Source organism: Vombatus ursinus, unplaced genomic scaffold, assembly GCF_900497805.2.
Source record: "Vombatus ursinus unplaced genomic scaffold, bare-nosed wombat genome assembly UNPS02009824.1, whole genome shotgun sequence".
Lineage (NCBI taxonomy): Eukaryota > Metazoa > Chordata > Mammalia > Diprotodontia > Vombatidae > Vombatus > Vombatus ursinus.
In genome coordinates this window covers 9,178,959-9,199,362 of record NW_020949602.1, presented here as the reverse complement: position 1 = coordinate 9,199,362, position 20,404 = coordinate 9,178,959, and the positions used below count along the sequence as shown (strand labels likewise).

The 20,404-nt window shown below is 41.9% G+C and overlaps 1 protein-coding gene across 5 annotated transcripts in view; it reads right to left on the bottom strand.

Moving 5' to 3' along the window:
* PATJ (PATJ, crumbs cell polarity complex component) overlaps positions 1-20,404 on the bottom strand; it is a 332,827-nt gene that overhangs the window by 74,454 nt on the left and 237,969 nt on the right. For all 5 annotated transcript variants that reach the window (XM_027852793.1, XM_027852795.1, XM_027852794.1 and 2 more), the window contains exon 30: positions 3,122-3,194. In XM_027852793.1, coding sequence (XP_027708594.1) covers positions 3,122-3,194 — 73 coding nt within the window. The remainder of the gene's footprint in view (positions 1-3,121; positions 3,195-20,404) is intronic.

Below are 20,404 nucleotides of genomic sequence, written 5' to 3'. Positions count from 1 at the left end.
ACTACTACTACTACTACTACTACTACTACTACTACTACTACTACTACTACCACTACCACTACTACTACTACTTTTTCTACTTCTACTACTTTTTCTACTTCTACTATTACTACTACTACTACTACTACCACTACTACTACTACTACTTTGTCTACTTCTACTATTACTACTACTACTACTACTACTACTACTACTACTACTACTACTACTAGCCAAAGAAAGGCACAGTGGGGCAAAGAGTGGGCTCTGGAGAAAAAATAGAGTGAGATCAATTAATACAACCTGAGGGTACAGAAGAGCAGTGAATTCAGGACAAGAGATATAAGGGGCCTCAAAGGTTCTTTGGTCATGGAACTGAAAGGAATGAATGGAGGAATGAATAAATGTGCCTCCCTGGGGAGAACAAAGCTAGCATTGTACAAGTGAAGATAACCAAAAACAGCTGGCTTGGTGGTGAGTATCTGGTGGGGAGTAGATGCAGCTTTGTTTTGGAATGTATGCATGTGTAAACAAAAGGAAATACTTGTCAGGTAAAAAGCTTTAAAAAAAAAAACAAAACAATCCACAAGCCACCTAACACCAAAGGAGTGATTTCACTTAGCTGTGGGTGTCATTTACCAAAAAATGCAGGAGTAGACGGCTTTCAGAACCTGCCCAAATTTTCCTGCTTTTCTGGGGTCTCTCTTTGATGCACTCTTTGCTTCTACACCCAACTCACAATCCCTTTATTGGCCAAAAGCTGTGTTTGCTAAAACACCAGACTTAGAAAATTCCAGAAAGTCAAAAGGCCCACCCCAAGGGCAAGGATGAAGTTTCTGTGTAAAACCTGTAGGTGGCCCAAAAGGGACCCAGCCTAGGCAGTCCACAAAAGGCAAAATATTGGCATAAGACAGTCTATAAATACAAGGGAGAATTTGGTCTTCTCAAAATATTATGGGACTCTCAGACTCTGTCTGGGGAGGAGGAGCAGAGATGTCTGTACATAAACAGCCCCTCTGAGTGGATGGAGATCACGGGGGCCCTGCAGGGTCTCAATTTCTCCATTAATTAAGTGATGAAAAGCCTTGCATCGTGCACCCTGTCACTTCTGTCAAAGTGTTGTGAAAGTATCAGGTGAAAGGTATAATGTATTAGACAGGAGACTTTCCCTTCTGGGGAAAAAAAAGGACTAAATCCCAACAAAGCTACGTATGAAGTAAAAGACAGGCACCTACTCCAGTGTTTTGGATCACACGAAATTTTAGTAAAAAATGCTCTGATCAGGTACTCCTAGTATGTGCCTGACCATGTCACTCTCTTATTCAATAAACCTCAGTGGCTCCCTATTGGCTCAAGGGAAAAAAAACGTCCTTTAAAAACAATATATCCATATTTGTGGTCTTCCCTATTATGATAGGGGCTCCTTTTGAGAATAGACTGTTTCATTCTTATATCCCTTTAGCTTGGCACAGTGCCAATGGCACAATGGCACCTAGTGGGTGCCTGATAAATGCTTGTTAATTGTTCATAAATTATATTCATGTGGCACTAGATTAAGTGATATACTTTATAAAATATACACAAAACCAGAAAATTTTAAAAGGACAAGATAAAGATGCAACAACATTTGACCTGAAATGTATTGGAGGTATCACTGGGATTTATTGAGTCCAGATCTAAATATTTATTGGAAATATCCATTCTGGGAAGAGACTGTGAAAGGACTAGATCTGTGGTCTCCAGCAGGAAGTGCAAGGCTGTGGTGTCACCCCTCGAGATAGGCGGTGGAAGGGAAGACTGGGCACATTCTCCCCTCCCGGTACGAACCAGCCATGGCTCGTCTCCAATACAAGCACACCTTCCCTTCTCCCCAGAATTCCTTTTCCCCTCCTCCCCCTTTCTGAGTTATAGCCTCCACTAAGATGGCTTTGTTAGTCAAGTCAGTCAGTCTATAATCATTGATTAAGCCCCTACTAAGTGCCAGGCACCGTGCTAAATGCTGGAATACAAAAGAAATGCAAAAACAGGGTCCCTGAGCTTATAAGAGGACTGGCTGGAAGGGGTGGAAGGGGAGATAACACGCACATAACCAAGTACATACACAAAATAAATGAAGTCAGAGGTCATTACCCCTCATTACATCCCTCTGGGTGACTTATACATGAATCAGTGGGAGGGAGGAGGGCAGGGAGAGTGGGAAAGGCTTCCTGCAGATTGGAGCCGAGTCTTGAGAAGGCCAGGAAGTCAGGCTTAGTTTCCCCTCATGTAAAATGAGGGGGTTGGGAAAGATGATTTTTAGTTTCCTTCTATCTCTAAATACTAGGATCCTTGTGCTAGCTACCATTAAGGCGAATGAGGCAGGGACTACCTTTCTTCAGTGGAGGGAACTCCCAGGTAGATGAATTCCCTCCACCAATAGCAGGCTGCACATTCTCCATAACTTGTTCTCTCAGAGATCAGCCGAGAAGCTAAGTGACTTTCCCAGGGTCACACATCTAGACGGGGTCAGAGGCAGGATTCAGACCCACCTCGCTGAATTTCTCAAGGTTTCGGCAAAGACTGAAGGCCATTCCCAAAGAAGAGATCAAGAAACACCAGAGAAGCATCAGCAGCACCACTGGATTAAGGACAGAACCCCAAGGCCCCACTCTTCTCCCCCATCCCACAAATGGGAATGGTGGCACAGGACACAAGAATCTTTTAAATACCTGAGTAATATTGTGTTTTAATAAACTAACAAAGACAGGCCACTTTCTTTCAGAGCCAACCTCACGGCTACATTAGAAGTCCCTTAATAATGCAACCTGGAATCATGACAGTCCAGGGAAGAGCGCTGGATTTGGAGTCAAAGGTGACAAGTTTGAATCCTGGTTTTGTTGCCTGCTGTCTGTGGGACCCTGGGCTAGTCATTCTGCCTCTCTGGGCCTTGGTTTCTTTATCTGTAAAATGAGAAGGCCTGACTAGTGGCAATCTAAGGTCTTCTCTAGTTAAAAATCTCTGACCTTGCTGCTTATTGGGGAAAAAAAATGGAGCCAGTCCAAGGCTAGATTGAAATTTTCAGATTGTTCCTTAATTTCTATTTTAAAATGAAATGATGATCAAGGCACCTGATGTCCTAAAAGTGGATAAAGAATGACCTTACCTCAACAGAAGACTGGGAGCTGACTGGTAGTGGAAAAGGTGTAACGGCCAGCTGGTGGACGGCATCCTCGTTTCTGGGAAGAATTAAAAAAGGCAAAATCAGTACATTATGTATGAAATGAGAAATTGCCAGCATGAATCACCATCACAGGCCTCTCTCTCAGTCTGGGGTACACAGAGCCATAGGGATAGATTTCCAAGCATGCAAATTGGTTAGAAGTATGAACAGGCATGTTAGGCAGGGGATTTCTCCCATTACAGAAACGATGAGGATAGGAGTTAGGCCATTCTGGCTATGGAAGGCAAATTCAGCCCAGAGCTGAAAAAATTAATATCACCTCTATAAAAAAATACACCCCCACCCCATCCTGCCCTCAGTCAAGTGCTCATCCTTGCTTAAAGACCTCTACTGGAGCCGGGTGAATAGAGTTCTGGTGACGACCACCCAAAGGTAGGGTGCAGAGTGGGCTTTCCAGGCTACACCCCCCCCCAATGAAAAACCTGCCAAGCACATGCTGCCGCCAGCTTGTATTAGAGCCACCTGGTAAGAGCTCAGCCAGCTCAATCCACTCTCAGTTGCTCAATGTTGTCATTTTTACCATAACGTCCCTCCCATCTGTCCCCAAGTCTCCACTCCCACGTCCAGACCCTCCTGCTTGGCATGTCTCAATGGTCTTTCTGCCTTTTCTCTCCCTTCTCTGATCCACCCATCTCAAATGCCTATAATTCAGGTAGCACTTTATCACCCCCTACTCAACAAACTCCAGTAGCCTCCTGTCACCTCTAGAATAAAACACAAGCCCTGCTCCTCACCCCTGGTCACCCCTTCCAATCTTGTTCTACCTCATCTCTTTTCTTGAACTCGAAGTTCCAACCCTGACTCTATGGCCTGTGCAAAGATAGTCCTCTAAGCCCAGCATGCCCTCCTTCCTCACTTCTGTCTCCCAGAATCCCCAAGATCCAGCTCAGGTCTACCTGAGGCTTGTGCCGATATCCCCCTCCCAATGGAACGGGCCCATTTTGTATGTACTTTGAATATACCCATATGTATCTAATACACATGTGGATACAACATACCCACAAATACAAATGTGTTAACATATTAGAACACGTGTGTCCACCCAACAGAATGTAAGTTTTCTGAGAACAGGAGATTATTTTCCTTTTGCCATTATATGCCCCATGCATAGCATGGCACCTGGCACAGAGTTGGTGTTTAACAGATTTATAAATGTAGAGCCCCAATTCCTCATTTTACAGATGAGGAAACTGAGACCAACCAAGGGAGATGAAGGGATTTGTCCAGCTAGGGTCACTAAGGTAAGAAACAGAGACAGAAACTGAACCCAAGACCATTGAGTCTTGAGTCAACATCCTTGCCATTTTGCAACACTGCCCCTTGTCTGTTAATTGATTGATAACATGATAATTTTATCAATGCATTAATGGCTCTCCCCTACCATATTCCTTTTCTAATGCTTCATTTAATCCGTCAACAAGCATTAATTAGGCACCTATTACATGCCAGGTGCTACATATGGTGATATGGAGGCAATCCTGATGTGATGTCAGCAGAATGCAAGGTCCAGCAGGTCCTAGTGAGTTAGAAAGGCTTCAGATCAGGACCTGGTAATGAATTAACTGTATGTCCATCATCTGAGCTCTCGCCCAGCTGAGACAGGTTTATTCATCACCACGTAGGTTGAACAGTAACTCATTTCTCAAGCACAGCGGCACTCTAAGACAATGTACTACAATGATGTACTATGTTATAGCAGACTGTGATCTGCATTGGCAAAGAGAAAACACACACACTGACAAAGCCATGCTAGTTTGAAGGATCAAGTATTCGTTCATTTGGAGCTGTTGGGAAAAAAGACTGGAATGGGGGCTCGTGACCTATAAGTTCCCACTGACCTCTTGGGAGCTATTCTGGCAGGAACAGAGAAAGGAGAAGCCGCTGTGCTGGCTGGTCGCCCCATATGGGCACAACCTCATTTTCTGCACTTCAATAATAGGGAATAATGGGGATGGGGGGGTGCTCGATAAATTCTGGGGCTGGGAGCACATCTGCAGGAAGGGTGATTGATGGGGAAGGCCACAGTGCAGACAGTCAATACCATGAAGGGCAGGTTCTTTCTACCTTTCCTGTATCTGTATCCCCAGCTACAGAACAACAGATGGGGCTGAAACCTGCTTAGCAGGGTGAGGCACAAATTGGCTGCGGGAACTCACCAGCTGCCAGTTGGGTGGAAATTTTCTGGGGCCATCACCTCTCCTAGGGTACTCATTTGGAACACGTGATGGAGACAATTACCTCAAGGCTTGTGAGAGATGTTTGGTGGACTCTTCCACAAAGAAATCAGGTCAACTCACAAGCCAGGGACCAATCCCTGGCCAAGTCTAACCATGGGTGCACAGTGGTACTTGAATGGACTAAGTGAGTTTATACAACTCCTCAAATAGCAGACAGATATCAGCTGGCTAGATTGGATTCCTCTGCTTGCTGCCCATGCCCTTCGAATACAACATCACCCTACCCCTTTGACCTTATGCCTTAGGATTCCCCAACACTAACCCTTTGCCATTGATTGCTCTCTGATCGAATAATAAAGAGACCTTGTGTCTTTCCATTTACAGACTGGCAGTCATGTTAACGTTTTTATCCAGAATTCCCCTTCCTTAAAGCTTCCAATATTATTCTACCCTTTAGATACAGCTCAAATTGTACCATCCTCTCTTTGTACCATGCTTCCCTTTCTGTAGAGCTACCAAAATCACCTCCACCTAAATATCCATGGTCTTAATTGAATTAGTTCAATCTCATAGTCATTTTTTCTGAAACACATTTTACTGATGATAATAATTATGATAATTAACATTTATGGAAGCACATTAAGATTTATAAGACGTTTTATATATCTTATCTAATTTAATCCTCACAAAAATTCTGTGAGGTCCATAAGATTATTTTCTCAGTTTTACAGAAGAGAAAACAGGCAGAGAGACATTAAGTTACTTGCTCAGGGCCACGGGGTTTAGGATTAAACTTTGTAAAGAAGTCATGATTGGAACTCAGGTTGAACATTTCTCTACCTATCTGTCTTGTCACTTTGACTTGCATCTAGCTCTCTCCCATACCCAGAGAGTTATCCCTTAGAGCAAAGAATCAGAGTCATAGAAAATTTTTGAAAAAGTGAGCCAAAGGGGGCAGCTAGGTAGCACAGTGCATAGTGCTCCCCCCTTGAACTAAGTTAAAATCTGGCCTCAGATGCTTGACACTTACTAGCTGTGTGACCCTGGCCAAGTCACTTAAATCCAATTGCCTCACAAAAAAAAAAAAAAAAGGGAACCAAGATATTAGCAGAGTGTGACAGTAAAAGCATTTTAATCTAAAATTTTAAAAAAAAGTGCTTAGCTTTGTTTTGATCATTATTTTTTTAAACATAATTATTAGCTTGTTTCTCAAGCTAGACACAAGGATCTCATAGCCTTGGACTGTCAAGATCTATGCCTTTTGGCACATAGGGAAACATAGGGAAAGATGGAGAAGATGTTGTCAAGAATGGAGTTGTCACAGGCCTGGTGACCCAGCACTCCTACTGCTTGGTGGAAACTGTAACCAAAGATATCCATCATCTTGGACCACTGAAGGATGAGATCTTTTCGAGGGACCCACAAAACATAGAGTACTAGGGGCTCATAGTTGGAAGGAATCCAAGAGGTCATCCATTCCAACCACTGCCTGAATAAACATTGCTTCTCCAACATCTCCAACCAATGGTCATCTTGTCTTGACATGAAAACCGCCAATGAGAATAAGTTATTACTGTAAAACCCACTATCTACATTTTGAATTGTATGTCCCATACGCTTCTCAATCTCAATATTTCTGAAAGAGAGCTCATTATCTTTTCCCTCAAATTCATCTGTCTTCCAAATTTTTCTTTTACTTTTAAGAGCACTACCATTCTTCTTGGCATTCCAGGTCACAACTTTGGTATTACCTTTGACCCTTCAACCTCCTTCACCCACTCCCACATCTAATCCATTGCCAAATCTTGTCATTTTCCCTTCCCACTGTTAGTAGTTAATAGATCACAAGATATTAGCAATCCATGAAGACAAAGAGTCTTTCTTTTTTTTCCCCTTAGGTAGTTGGGGTTAAGTGACTTGCCCAGGGTCACACAGCTAGTAAGTGTCAAGTGTTTGGTCTGAGGCCGGATTTGAACTCAGGTCCTCCTGACTTCAGGGCTGGTGCTCTATCCACTGCACCACCTAGTTGCCCCTCAAAGAGTCTTTAATGAGTGAAACTTCAGGGGTAGAACTACCTCCAGCCCTAATAGAGGACCGGGGAAAAAATGACAATGGTTGACATTTATTTGGTGTTTCAAGGTTTACAAAGTGTTCCACAGATGATACATCAAGGCAGCCCCACAACAGGTTAGACACTCAAGTATTATTACACCCATTTCTTGAGAAAACGGAGGCTCAGAGAAGTTATGTGATTTGTCTAAGGTTACAAAGTAGCCACGCTGAGATTCTAACTAGGTCCCTGGCTCCAAATGCTCTCTCCTTTGTATCCCACAGTTCTCACTTCATTATCTGCCCACAATCAGACAGCTAGAATCAGTGAACCCCAGGATTCTGGGCTCCAAGACCATTCTTCTACTCAATCCACCAGACTGCCCATAACAACTCCATGGGATTTAAACCAAATCAAAGTGAAAGCAGGAAAAAAAAAAAAAACCCAGGAAGATTGTAGCCAAGAACATGAAGGATATATATGGAAAGAGGATAGGACAATTTCATTTTTGTCATGGTATCCACACTACTCACATTAGAACCATTAGATTGGAAGCTCCTTGTGGGTAGGTACTGTCTTTTGCTCCTTTTTGTCTCCCAATACTTAGTTTGGCATACAGTAGGTGCTTAATAAATATTTATTGAGTTAAGCCATGCCTCTGCTCTCCTACACTCTCCCCTGTCCACCTATATAGCTCCCTTATCTGTTGCCTCTCATGCCTTGATTAACCCCCCCCATTAGAATTTAAGTTCATTGAGGGTATGGATTGCCTTATGTTGGTATCCCCAGGGCTTAGCACAGAGTTTGGCATACAGCAAGTGCTTAATAAATGCCTTTTCATTTATTCATTCCAATGCAGGCTCCTCATGGCCACTCCCAGTCAAATAACAGGGTGGCCCAGAGAGGACAGTCAATGGGCCACACTTACTTCTGAGCTATTTAATGGTGATAAAGCAGATGGCTTTCCACTCTGTGCTAAGGTGACTGCTTTTTAAAGACATGGCCACAAATAAATCTTAATGGGGACATTGTGGGGAGGGGAATGAGTGGCCCTGAACTGTCCTGACACAACTCAATGATTTCTGCACAACAAGGAGGGTTTGGAATGTCCTTTAGAACCCATATTAAATTTGTTTTTGCTTCCTGTAATAAAAACCTGTGATTATTCCCAGTGGGTTGGGGAGAAGCTACTCTAAAAAGTCACAGTTTACATCCATCTGCCACTTCCTTGACGGTACACACACACCTCAGCGGGGGTGGAAGGGGGAGGAATGGGGGTGGGGTGGATTGGGCCAGCAGGGCAGCATATTTCAAATTGACAGGAACAGGCAGTACCGATGAAAAAAAAAAAAGATCTACTAGTCAACACAGAGCTCAGCTAGGGAGTACAGAGGAGAAGATGGTGCCGCTCAGCTCTATCAGCCATCAGAAGCAAGACCGCATTGTCCAGGGGGGGTAATCAATCACTTAGCAAGGAGTACTTAAAAGCTCACCTGGTGCCAGGCTCTGGGGAAGCATGGGGGAAACAAAGGATGCCCTCAAGGTGCTTACATTCAAATCGGTGAGACAACACTCAAATGACTCAGATACACACCACTTAAGGACAAGGTGAGGAAGCCAAGAGATGGAGGGTGAAGAGGAAATGTACTCTAAGAATGGAGGACAGCCAGTGCATAGATACACCCGTGAGCTTGAGAGTCAAGATTCAAACCCAAGTCTGCAGACTCCAGCCAGGTGGTGTAGTGGAGACTGCTCTGGGGCTTGAGTCAAGAAGACCTGAGTTCAAATCCAGCCTCAGACATTTGTTAGCTATGTGACCCTGGGCAAGTCACTTCATCTCTGTTTGCCTCAGTTTAGTCATTGATAAAAACTGAAGTCGATGGACTCTAAGGTCCCTTCTGGCTCTAAATCTGTGCAGCATAATCGGTAAAATACAAATAGGGAGCTTTGGATAATTAACTAATAAAGGTAGGGAGGGGTCCACGGTGGCAGGGTGCAAGGGAAACAGGGAAATGTCTACCTCTCATTCTCACAACACTTGACGTGCTTTGAGATAAGTCAGGATGGGATTGTCTTACATCTTCTTAAAAATGAAAGTATCCAGGCACCTAGGTGGCACAGTGGATACAGCACTAGCCCTGGAGTCAGGAGGAGCTGAATTCAAATCTGGCCTCAGACACTTGACACTTGACTAGCTGGGTGACCCTGGGCAAGTCACTTAACCCCATTGACTAGTCAAAAAAAAAAGTATGCCATAAAAATGCTTGAATGGCTTCTTAAGACTCTCCCTCTCAAACTAAGGAAATCATCCTCCTTTTCAAAGTAGCCTAAGCAGCGCCACTTGGAAATTCACTGTCTCTAAACCCAGAGTCTGGATTTTTGGGGCCATTTAATGAAATGTCATTATATTATAAGAACCAGTACTGACATGCTGGAATCCAATCGAGGTGCTGAGAAGAACAGGGAAGGGAAAAATTACATTCTTCACTTCCCCTTCCAAAACTACTGTTACTAAATGTTGGCAAATGGACCTGACACATTGTTTTCTATTAGAATTAAATATTTATGCTTCCCTAAAGAACTTCAAGAAGGTTGGGGGGGGGGGAGATGGGGAAGGAAAGAACTTGACACTTGTCACAGTCTTTAGAAAGCCATGCTAGAAAAAAGCATTTTTGAAAAACACAATTTCATTTGAACCAGATGCCTAGTGTACTGAGGGCCTCTTTGTTCTCTCTCCCTTTCTGCTTCCCTCCCTCTCCCTCTCCCCCTCCATTCCCCTTTCTTCCCACCCTATCCCTTTCTTCTCCTCTTTCCTCCTCCTCTTCTTCCTCTCCCTCTCTCTCTCTTTCTCTCTCATCCAATAACTTTTGGAATCTATATACAAAGGGGATTTTCACCACTGAAAACTGGAATAATCTGCAAAGTAGCAAAATATGCTGAATCTGAATGAAAAGTTCAATGACAGTGCCACCGTGAACTTTTTACATGCTTTTTCCCAGCTACGGAAATTGCTAACGAGGCCGCTGGGAGCACCTTTGCATCTGGGCCTGCATTTTGGGAAGGTGGCCCAGGGGCAATTTGAAAATAATTAGAGCTGTCAGTAGTGTGGTGGAAAAGATGCTTAGACTGTTTTTTTGGTTAAAGAAAAAACAAAACCACAGAACATAAGTAAGGTTTCGCTAAAGGCCTAAGGGCACAGATGTTTTTTAGTTCTCCTTGTGGTGTCCCCCTCCTCAGCTCACCATATTTCCTCTTCTTCATTTCCTTTTGGTTTGTATTAACTCCCTCCCTTCCTTCTGTACCTTATCCTCCTTTCTACCTGGCTACCCTTCATGTCACCTAAAGCCATACTTAGCTTCTCCCGATAGCTACAATGGGTTCTTCCCAAAGCTAGAAGCAGTAACAATAGCAGCAGTCAACCTTATTCACTGTAAGGTTTAAAAAGCTTTTGATGTACATTAACTCATTTCATAAAAACCCAGGTGATATTTTTATACCCCCTTTTTTTGTATAAAGAAACTGAGGGTCAGAGAGGTTAATTGTCATAGAGTAAATGTCTAAGGGATCATTCTATCTAGTCATACTGTCTGCCATGTAGGTCTTATACACACTTAATTCTCACATTCATGCCGGGCATGCTCCCCCTTCTCACCTTTGCCTCTCAGAATCTCTGGCTTCCTTTGAGACTCAGCTCTTCCTTTAAGACATCACCTTCTGTAGGAAAATGTTTTTGGACCCACCAGAGGCTATTACCTTCCTTACTAAGAAGACCTTACCTCTACTCTATACATATCATGCACAAATTTATTTAAGTGTATACTTTCTCTCTTATTAGAGTGTAAGCTCACTGAGGGCAGTGATTGTTCATTTTTTATTTCTTTCTGCACTGTGCTTAGTAAATAGTCAGTGCTAAATTCATGCTTGCTGATCTCTTGTTGGTACATAACATGGATTTATTTATCTGTATACATACCACTTTCCCACAATGGAAGTAAGCTCCTTGAGGGCTGGAATTGCTCCATTTTTATCATTGCAACCAAAGAAACTAGGACAATACTTAGTAAGAAGAATACATAATAAGAAAGGTTTAATAGATGATTACAGAACCAGTGAAAAAGAACCACACCAAAGCTCATTCTGGGTAAGCACTGGGAGAGAAAATTCAGGAGGAAAGCCAGGGGCTGGAGCAGTGAAGTTAAAGATTGGTACAATAATTGCCCCTTTGTTATTAGTCCAATGGTACAAAACTATAGTTTCAGGGTCATAGTTTGACTAGTCTGGAAGCACTTTAAAAGCTAAGAATATAGGCTCTGCAAATTCCCCAAATAATAGGTGATTATTTCTGATTGATAAATCTTGAGTTAGATACAAACTCAGTCATCTTTTAGATCTTTCCCATGTTTTGAAGGGAGTATAATAATTGATAACACTATAACAGATAGGTAGAACATTATAAACCACTAAGACATTAGATGATTTGACTAAAATCTCACATCAGCAATCAACAAAAAAACTGGACTTATGATTTTTAGTGTAGGGTAGATATTTTTAACCTGAAGTCTGAACTTGTTTAATAAAATTTTTTTTGACAGCTGCAATTTAATATAATTATTTTCCTTTGTCATCCTAAGTATGATGTTTTATGCATTTCAAAATATAACTCTGAGAAGGTATCTATAAGCTTCACCAGACTGCCAAATGGGTCCAAGATATGAAAAAGGATTATAACCCCAGTGTGTCAAAACTAAAGCCCAGAGCTTCCACAATATAACAAAAATATTTCCAGCAGCTAGAAAGGAGTCCAAGTACTAAGAAACTATAATCAAGAACATGCAAGACATGGCAACCTCTAAATAAATGAGAGGAGATCTTGGAATTCAATATTTCAAAATATGGCTAATGTCCAAGAATAACCTCCCCTGAAAAGCTAAGCATAGCACTACAGAGGAAAAGTGGAACTTTCATAGGTTTATTGAGCATTCTTCATTAAAAAAATCAGAGTTGAATAGGAACTTTGAAATACAAACATAAGAGTAAAGAGAAACCAAAAAAGTAAAGTTATTTGAGTATGTGAATAGGGGTATTCAATGACACAGTGCTAATGTTCTAAGAGAGAACTGTCTAATGTTCTAATCGAAACAACTGTCCTTTTAGAAAACTAATGTCTTCAAAGGGTATTGAGGAAGTTAATAAAAATAGAGGATGTGTGTGTTTGTGTGTGGGGGAAGTGGACAAGTTCTGTCCTGAGGGTTTTAAGAGGAGAACCAGAAGGGAGGGTAAAATGAATACACTAGCTTAGAAGGCAGGAAGAAAGGAACATGCTATTTGTCATAGTTTTCTTTCTACATTTTGAAGGGGTTGTGGGTAGGCAAGGGTTAGCAATAGAGATGACAAAACAAGAGTAATTGAAGTAAGTTTTAAAAAGGCAAAGAAGTGAATTAAGGAAACTTAGAAGGAAGCACAGACAAGAAGGACAGTTTTAAAAATAACGTGTTGAATTTATTTGAATATTTGATTGGCTGTAATATTCCTTGGAGTTTGATCCTGGGAGGATGTTCTAAAAAAAAAGAAGGGGTAAGAAATAAAAATGCACTGAGGTATGAAAAAAAGATATAAATATTTTGGGGGAAAAAGAGAGTGAAATGGAGATTCACAGTTTCATAAACCAAATCTTTTGTATGTGTGTTCTGCTATATATGTTGAAATGCATTCTTGTGTGTGAAGTTCTGAATTTTAAAAAATTGAATTTGAAAAATAAAAATACAAAGAAATAGTCAGTGAATCTGGGTATGGATCCCAGCTCCGGCACGTAGCACCTGTGTGATGCTGGGCAAGTCACATAAAACTCTCTGATCATCATTGTGCTTATCTGTCAAAAATGAGGTGGTAGGGATAGGTGACTCTAACATCCATTCTAGAGCTAAATTAATGATTCTATGACCATAGTCATTAAAAAAAAATAAAAATAAAAACTTTTCCATTTCAGATGCCAGGTATCCTGATTAAATGTCATAGAAATTTTGTGCAATATGTAGTTTGACTTAAAACTATGCCTTGCTAAGACATGTGTCTGCTAGGCCAACCCTTCCCACTCAGAAATGCAATGATGATGGGATGTGAACACAGTGTGATTTCATTCTGTCTGGCTGACCCTACATTTGATGGTGCCTTGGGCTCTGACTCAGAGAATAGCTTTAAAAAATAAATTAACTTTTATTATTAATTTAATAATCATTGAAAAAAGCATTCAAATATAAAAAACTAAATAGGATAGATCATTATATAAGAAACCATGAACTTTGGAGAACACTAATTTTTAAGGGTTAAATTTAATATGGTTGCAACAAAATTGCCTTGTTTGTAGCCATCCCTTCCCTAACTTGCGTTTTTCTTCCTCCTGTGTATTTTTAAAAAATTTTAACTAATAGTATTCTTTTTTTAATCTGAAAATACATGTTTTATTTTTCATCTTAAGTCCATAACCTCTCTCTCAAGAGGTGATGGGCTCAAGTATGCTTCATCATCAATCTTCTGGAACTGTAGTAAGTTATTACATTGATCAGAGTTCTCAAGTCTTTCAAAGGGGTGTGTGTGTGTGCGTGTGTGCATGTGTGTGTGTGCGTGTGTGTGTGTGTGTGTGTGTGTGTTCCTAATAGTATTCTTAACCTTCTCTCCCTTCTTGCCTCTTCTGGCCAGGCACCTAGATTCGGCTCTTTTAAGACCAGTCACCGACACTGCTCAATATTGTTCAATCATCCCATATCTGGAAGGAAGTTCCTGCATTATCCAAAGAAGGTAACTGAACTATTTGGCTGTATTTCTCAGCATACCATGATGCTACCCTAAAATGGCATCATAGGATTAATAACAAGAAAAAAACTTTTCATATAACCACCTGAAATGATTTCCTCAATTGGCAAGTATATTAAATCTCTCCATGTCCTCCCCTTATCCTCATACTAGACTTAGAGCAAGTTTCCCTAAGAATCTATCAGTAATTCTGATAAATTGGAACTGACCACTGGCTTCAGCTGGGAGGGCTGTGATAAGGTAATTAGAGACAGACATTAAGCTATAAGGCAGTCAGTGTTTTTAATTAACTGCTCTTCTGTCTACAATGGTGCAGATTTCTGCAATATCACGTCCCTGTTCCCCCTTTTTTTTAAACAGTTGTTTTTGTTCACATCCTAATTAGCCTGTAATCCACAACGGGTCTGTGAGTCATTAGTGCAAATTAGCAAGGTGCCTCTCAGTGTACCTAGCTTACACAGTCCCTTTCTGTCTTCTTTTCACATCATTAGAGTTTGGACCAGCCACCCCACATCTCCCCCTTCATAGTGCCCTGGACATATGGACTGTAATATTCCAGAGTGTTTCTTTCTGGCCCATCCAGATGTGCTTGGCATAACAGGTCCCCTGGACATACATCACATGCAGTAGCACCGGGTTTTCTGATGGCCCGTGTGAGCTGGTGGGAGGATGTTCACGCCTGCCCTGGTCCCAGGGCAGGGGGAAAGGCTGAATTAGTACAATGAAGAATGAGCTGCTCTACTTGGCAGGGCAAGGATCCAAGAGATTAATGGTCTTGCCCGCAGCTCCTGTATTAGCGCCCCCCGCTATCCAAAATTAACTGTCACGTACAACAGCTCAGTCTCCATTACTTAATTACACGTGGAAAGCGTATGCGGGGGTGAAACCTCCTGGGTCTGAAGAAGGCCATATGAAATGCAGACCTGGAACAAGATTTCATACCGGCTGTCAAGCTCTGCATGGCCGAAGAGGGATCTGCAGCCATGGCGCTCTATCGATTATACACATTGGCCCCTCTCATTTTTGTAATTAAAATTATAGCAGAGTCCAGAATGTGCAGTTTATTGATTCCAAGGTGCTATGGACCCACATATAATGGGAATCAAGGGTTATGTCTAGGCATATTCTACCTACGAAAGCCAGCCAAATACAACGCCTGTGTTCTGCTGGCTGTTGGCCCTTAAGTTCTACAAGCAGAGGTAGAAAGGAAGACAAAGAAAGCATCTGACTCGTGGAGTTCTCCACAGCCTGACCCCTCACTAAGTTTCCAGCCTGCGCTCCTCTCCCTCCACAGTTCAGGCAAAGTGGCCTCCCACACAAAGCTCTACCTCTGGTCTCCCAACCTTGGCTCTGGCTGGCCTCAGGCCTGGAACACTCTCTGGGTCACTCAGCATAGACTAATTAAGTACCTACTATGTGCCAGATCTTGTGTTAAAGCTGGCCTGTTAATAGCTCAAACTCCAGATTCTTCAGGGAGTCCTTTCTGATGCCTGGGGCTGATGGCGCCTTCTCATCAAGGGTGACCTCAGGCTTGCATTCAATATGATTTCACATAAATCATGATTTATATAAATAATAATTACAGAAGTATATGTTATATAATAATTATATAAAAACATATATATAATTATATCACTAAGTTATCTCCCCTGATGGAATCCTTGATGGCAAAAACTATTCCATTTTTGTCTACATCCCCAGATATGGGTGCTCAATAAATGCTGATAGATAGTTTGATTGATTCATTAATTTATCAGTATCTGAAATTCACCCTGTGGGAACTCCCTGCACCAATGCAGATTGCAACCTGTCTGTGGTAAGTTGTAGATAGGCCTTAAAGAGTTGCTTAAGGCACATAAAGCTTAAGAGCTTTCCGTTCCTGCCTTTCTTAGTCACACAGCCTCCAAGCTGATGCAAGGCCGCATCATCTCACACCTGAACTACTGCGGCAGCTTTGGAACCAGCTGGCCGGACCCAGGTCTCTCACTATTCCATTCTCTTCTCTACCTCAAAGTGTAGGTCACATCTCTTCTGCATCAATGACAGTGACTCCCTATTGCCTCCAGGATCAAATATAAAATCTGTGTGGTAGTCAGGCTTCAACCTGGTCCCTGCTTACCTTTATCAATTTTTTATTCTCCTTTGGGTACATTAGCCCTCCTGTTCTTCCTCACACACAACATTCCATACCTAGAATGTTTTCCCTTATTCACTCCAAATACCTCACATTTCCTACCTCTGAGATCACCTCCCATTGATACTGTCTATATTTTGTTTGTGGCTACATATGTTACTTTATTTGATCCTCATCCAAATCCTAGGAGGTTGGTGCTCCAATTACTCCAATTATACAGATGATATGAATTAGGGTTACAGTTGGAGGTAGACAGGACCTTAGAAATGCTTAAGTTCAACAATTCATTTTACAAATGCAGAAACAGTCATGGAGATTTTAAATGACTCAACCACAGTCATACAGCAAATAAGAATGTGAGAAGTGATTTGAATTCAGGTCTTCTTCAGGGCTAGCCTTCTATCCACTATACCTCCTAGCTACCCCAGCCTGACTTAATTTGCCAAAAAGTAAATACCTAAAGCATATGATAGTTGAATACTAAGCACTTGAAATATGTGTTTTGGTTAAAAAAAGAAAATCTAAAAAAGATTTTCTTGTTATGCTGTGCCTGTGAATCCTTAGCTTATTCCCAGGTATTGTTCATGGGACAGTGCCCCATTTCTCAAAGCTAATTGAGCAATTAAATGACTACAAAGCAAACAACCATCCGCTCAAAAGGTTGGAGGACCTTACTTATGGTAAATGATCAAACTTAATTAATAATGATAACTAGCAATAATCATGCTTCAAGGTTTGCAAATCATTTAATATCCATCATCCTACTTGAAGGCCTAACAGCCCTGTGAGACAGGTACTACAGGTAATAAACCTTCCATTTTATAAATGAAGAAGCTGAAACACAGAGATTTGGAATGATGCCCAAGGTCACACAGCCAGTAAGCCTCAAAGGTGGGATCTGGAGCACATCTCCCAGACCCCAAGGGCAGCACTATCTTCACCACATGAGACTGCCTTTCAATTTCTTTGCTTCATCTGGGTCTGAGGCAGAGTAGCTGGGTGCTACTCATGGAATGACCCAGTCATGATCCACATGACCCAACAGCAGGCCAGGGCAGGTAGGAAAGTGACTGTCATCTTAGAATTCATTAAAATACCTAGAGATTTTCAGGAAAGAGCTTTCATAGTCCCAGTAGACTCATCTGGAGATATTGCATTCAGTCTGGGCATCAAGGCTTAAGAAGGGCTAAGAAAAGGAGAACGTGTGGAGGATGGCAGCTAGGATAGTGAAGGACCTTGACTCCACATCAAACGAGGTCCAGCTGAAGAAATGGAGAATGTTTTACCTGGAGAAGTGAAAACTCAGGGAGCATGACAGCTTCCTTTCAGTAAGTGAAAGGCTTTTAGATGATTTGGAGGGCCCCAAAATAAAGACCAGTTTCCTCTTTATAAAATGGAGTAGACAAGACTTTCAGCACCTCACTTCCTGGGCCTATGGGATAATATATATAAAGTATTTTATAAACTTTAGGGAGTTCTGTAAGTATCAGTTATTTAAGGGAAGTCCAGGTTTTCCTTGGGTATCTGAGAAATGCAAAGGCAAGGGAGAGCCCCCCTGGAGAAGTAGAATGGTCAGCCCTCTGTGAAATCTCACCTCGTTATCTTCCCAGGATAAGATGTCCATGATATTACAATATCCAGGGAAAAAGTTTGCTCCCGGGATTCATGATGGAAGTTTTGGTATTTTTGTTTGTTTTCATTTTTGTTTTAAACGAATCATACCATCGACTGGGAATTACACTCTAGGCGCAGAAAGAACTTCATTTGGAATCCAGGGAGAATTGTAATTAGCTGAAAACAAACCGGGTTGGTTTGTGCGAGGGTGTGGAGATGAGATGGTAGTATTTAGGTTGATATATGGGAAAACAGCAAGCAGGGTGATGGGATGGAAAAAGCACCTGACTTCTAAATAGTATCAGAGTGCCATTCTAAAATTATCTCACCCCAATCTATTTCCCAGGTGAGTTGTTTTGCCAACGAGATATTTCAATTTTATTCTATTTTGTCAGTCTTTGGACTTTGTTTTATTGTTTCCTGATGTCTCATGGGGTCATTAGCTTCCACTTGAACAATTCTAATTTTTAAGGAATTATTTTTTTCAGTGAGCTTTTGTACTTCTTTTACCATTTTGCCAATTCTATATTTTAAGGAGTTATTTTCTTCAGTTTGTCTCTTTTACTAAGTTGTTAAATTTTCCATAATTTTCTTGTATTGTTCTCATTTCTTTTCCCAATTTTTCATCTATTACTTTTATTTGATCTTTATATTCCCCCTTTAAAAAGTCTCTTTGTCTCTTTATAGGAATTCTAGTTGGGCTTGTGTCTAAACTGTAGCTTTCTTTGAGGCTTTGCTTATAGAGGTTTTCAAATCATTGTCTTCTACTGAGTTTGTGTCAGACTTCCCTGTCACCACAGTAGCTTTCTATGGTCAGGTTCTTTTTTGTTGTTGTTGTTGTTGTTGTTGTTTACTCGTTTTTCCAGACTATTTCTTGACTTTGGACTTGATGTGAGAGTTGGGCTCTGCTCACCTCTGGGGAAGATGACTGGCCTGAGCTTTTGACTTTTATGTCCTTCATCTACTTTCACAGTTCATTCTGGGGCCCTAAGTTTTCATTGTTTCCAAAGTGGTGTGATCGAGAGAAAGCTCTCTATGCTGCCTTCCTAGCTGGCAAATTCCTGATGTAGTTTGGATCGGTTGGCATGCTTGTGGTAGACTTTCTGCTGACTGTTGCTGAATTCAGTCATTGTTAGCCTGATGGAAGCCCCTTGGTTTTGGTCTCCTGCCCCAGTTTATTCCAGTACAGGCTTATAGGTAGGGCTCAGAGATACGTAACTATGTTGCTGTAACTAGTTTCTTCCTCCTTATAAAAGTCAGACCTATTCATTCTTGATACTGTGACCATTCTGCCCTGGAACTATAACCTGGACCTGGTTAACGGGCAACAGAGCTGCCAAATGGCACCCATTCCTGCCCCCAGTGTTAGCATGGGGGTCCTCCGAGATCACTTCCTGCCCAGGTGTTAAGTCCCCCTACGGTCTTTGGACACTGGACTGCGCCCTACCCTGGTGCCATCTTCCACCTGTTGAACTCCTGGTCAGCTCCCACCCCAGTATCTCCAGACTTCTTCGTCAGTCTTCCTAAGCTGCCCAGGTTGGCCAAATGAGTCACTGTGATTTTCTCTTGACTTAATCATTACAGGGCATGCTGTGAGGGAGCTAAGGAAAAACAGCAAGCTCTAAGTCTTAACATGTTGACTCTGCTTCCTCTGCCATGCTCCAAGTGTACTAATGGGGAAATCACCTCCAAGAAACAGCTTCTTCATCAAGAAGTGATAGGTCAAACTAAGGCCATTTCAGGACCGCCCAGTACTAAAGTTATTATTTTATGGACTCAGGAAAAGCTGACAATAAAAGACATTGTGTGAATGGCAGAATATAAACATATGAGGACCTGGGTTCAAATGCTGGCCCAGCAATCTCCCTTTGAGGTCTCTAATTTCCTCATATGGAGAATGAATTATACAATCTCAGAGTTAAAAGAGACCTCAGAGGCCACCTGGCGTAACCAACACCGGAAGAATTCTATTTCAGTAAAAAAGTGGTCAAAGGATCAAGGACTGAAGAGTTGAAAGAGGCATTAGAGGTCACTGAGTGCAACCCATCATTTCATAGATGCCCTCCCAAAGAAGCCAGCTACCACCATAGGGCAGGGGCTCATCACCTCCCACCTGGACACCAGCCGCTGGAGGCTCTGCCTGCCTCAAGTCTCTCCCCATTCCAGCCCATCCTCCATTCAGCCACAGAAGGGATTTTGCTAAAGTGCATGACTGACCACGTCACCCTCTACTTAATAAACTCCAGTGACTTCCTATCGCCTGCAGGATCAAATACAAAATCCTCTGTTTAGTATTTAAAGTCCTCCAAAATCTGGTCCCCTACTCCCTTTCCAGTGTTTTTACACACTCATTCTGCCTAAGGACTCAGCAATCCAGTGGCACTGATCTCCTTGCTATTCTTCAAACAAGACACTCCACA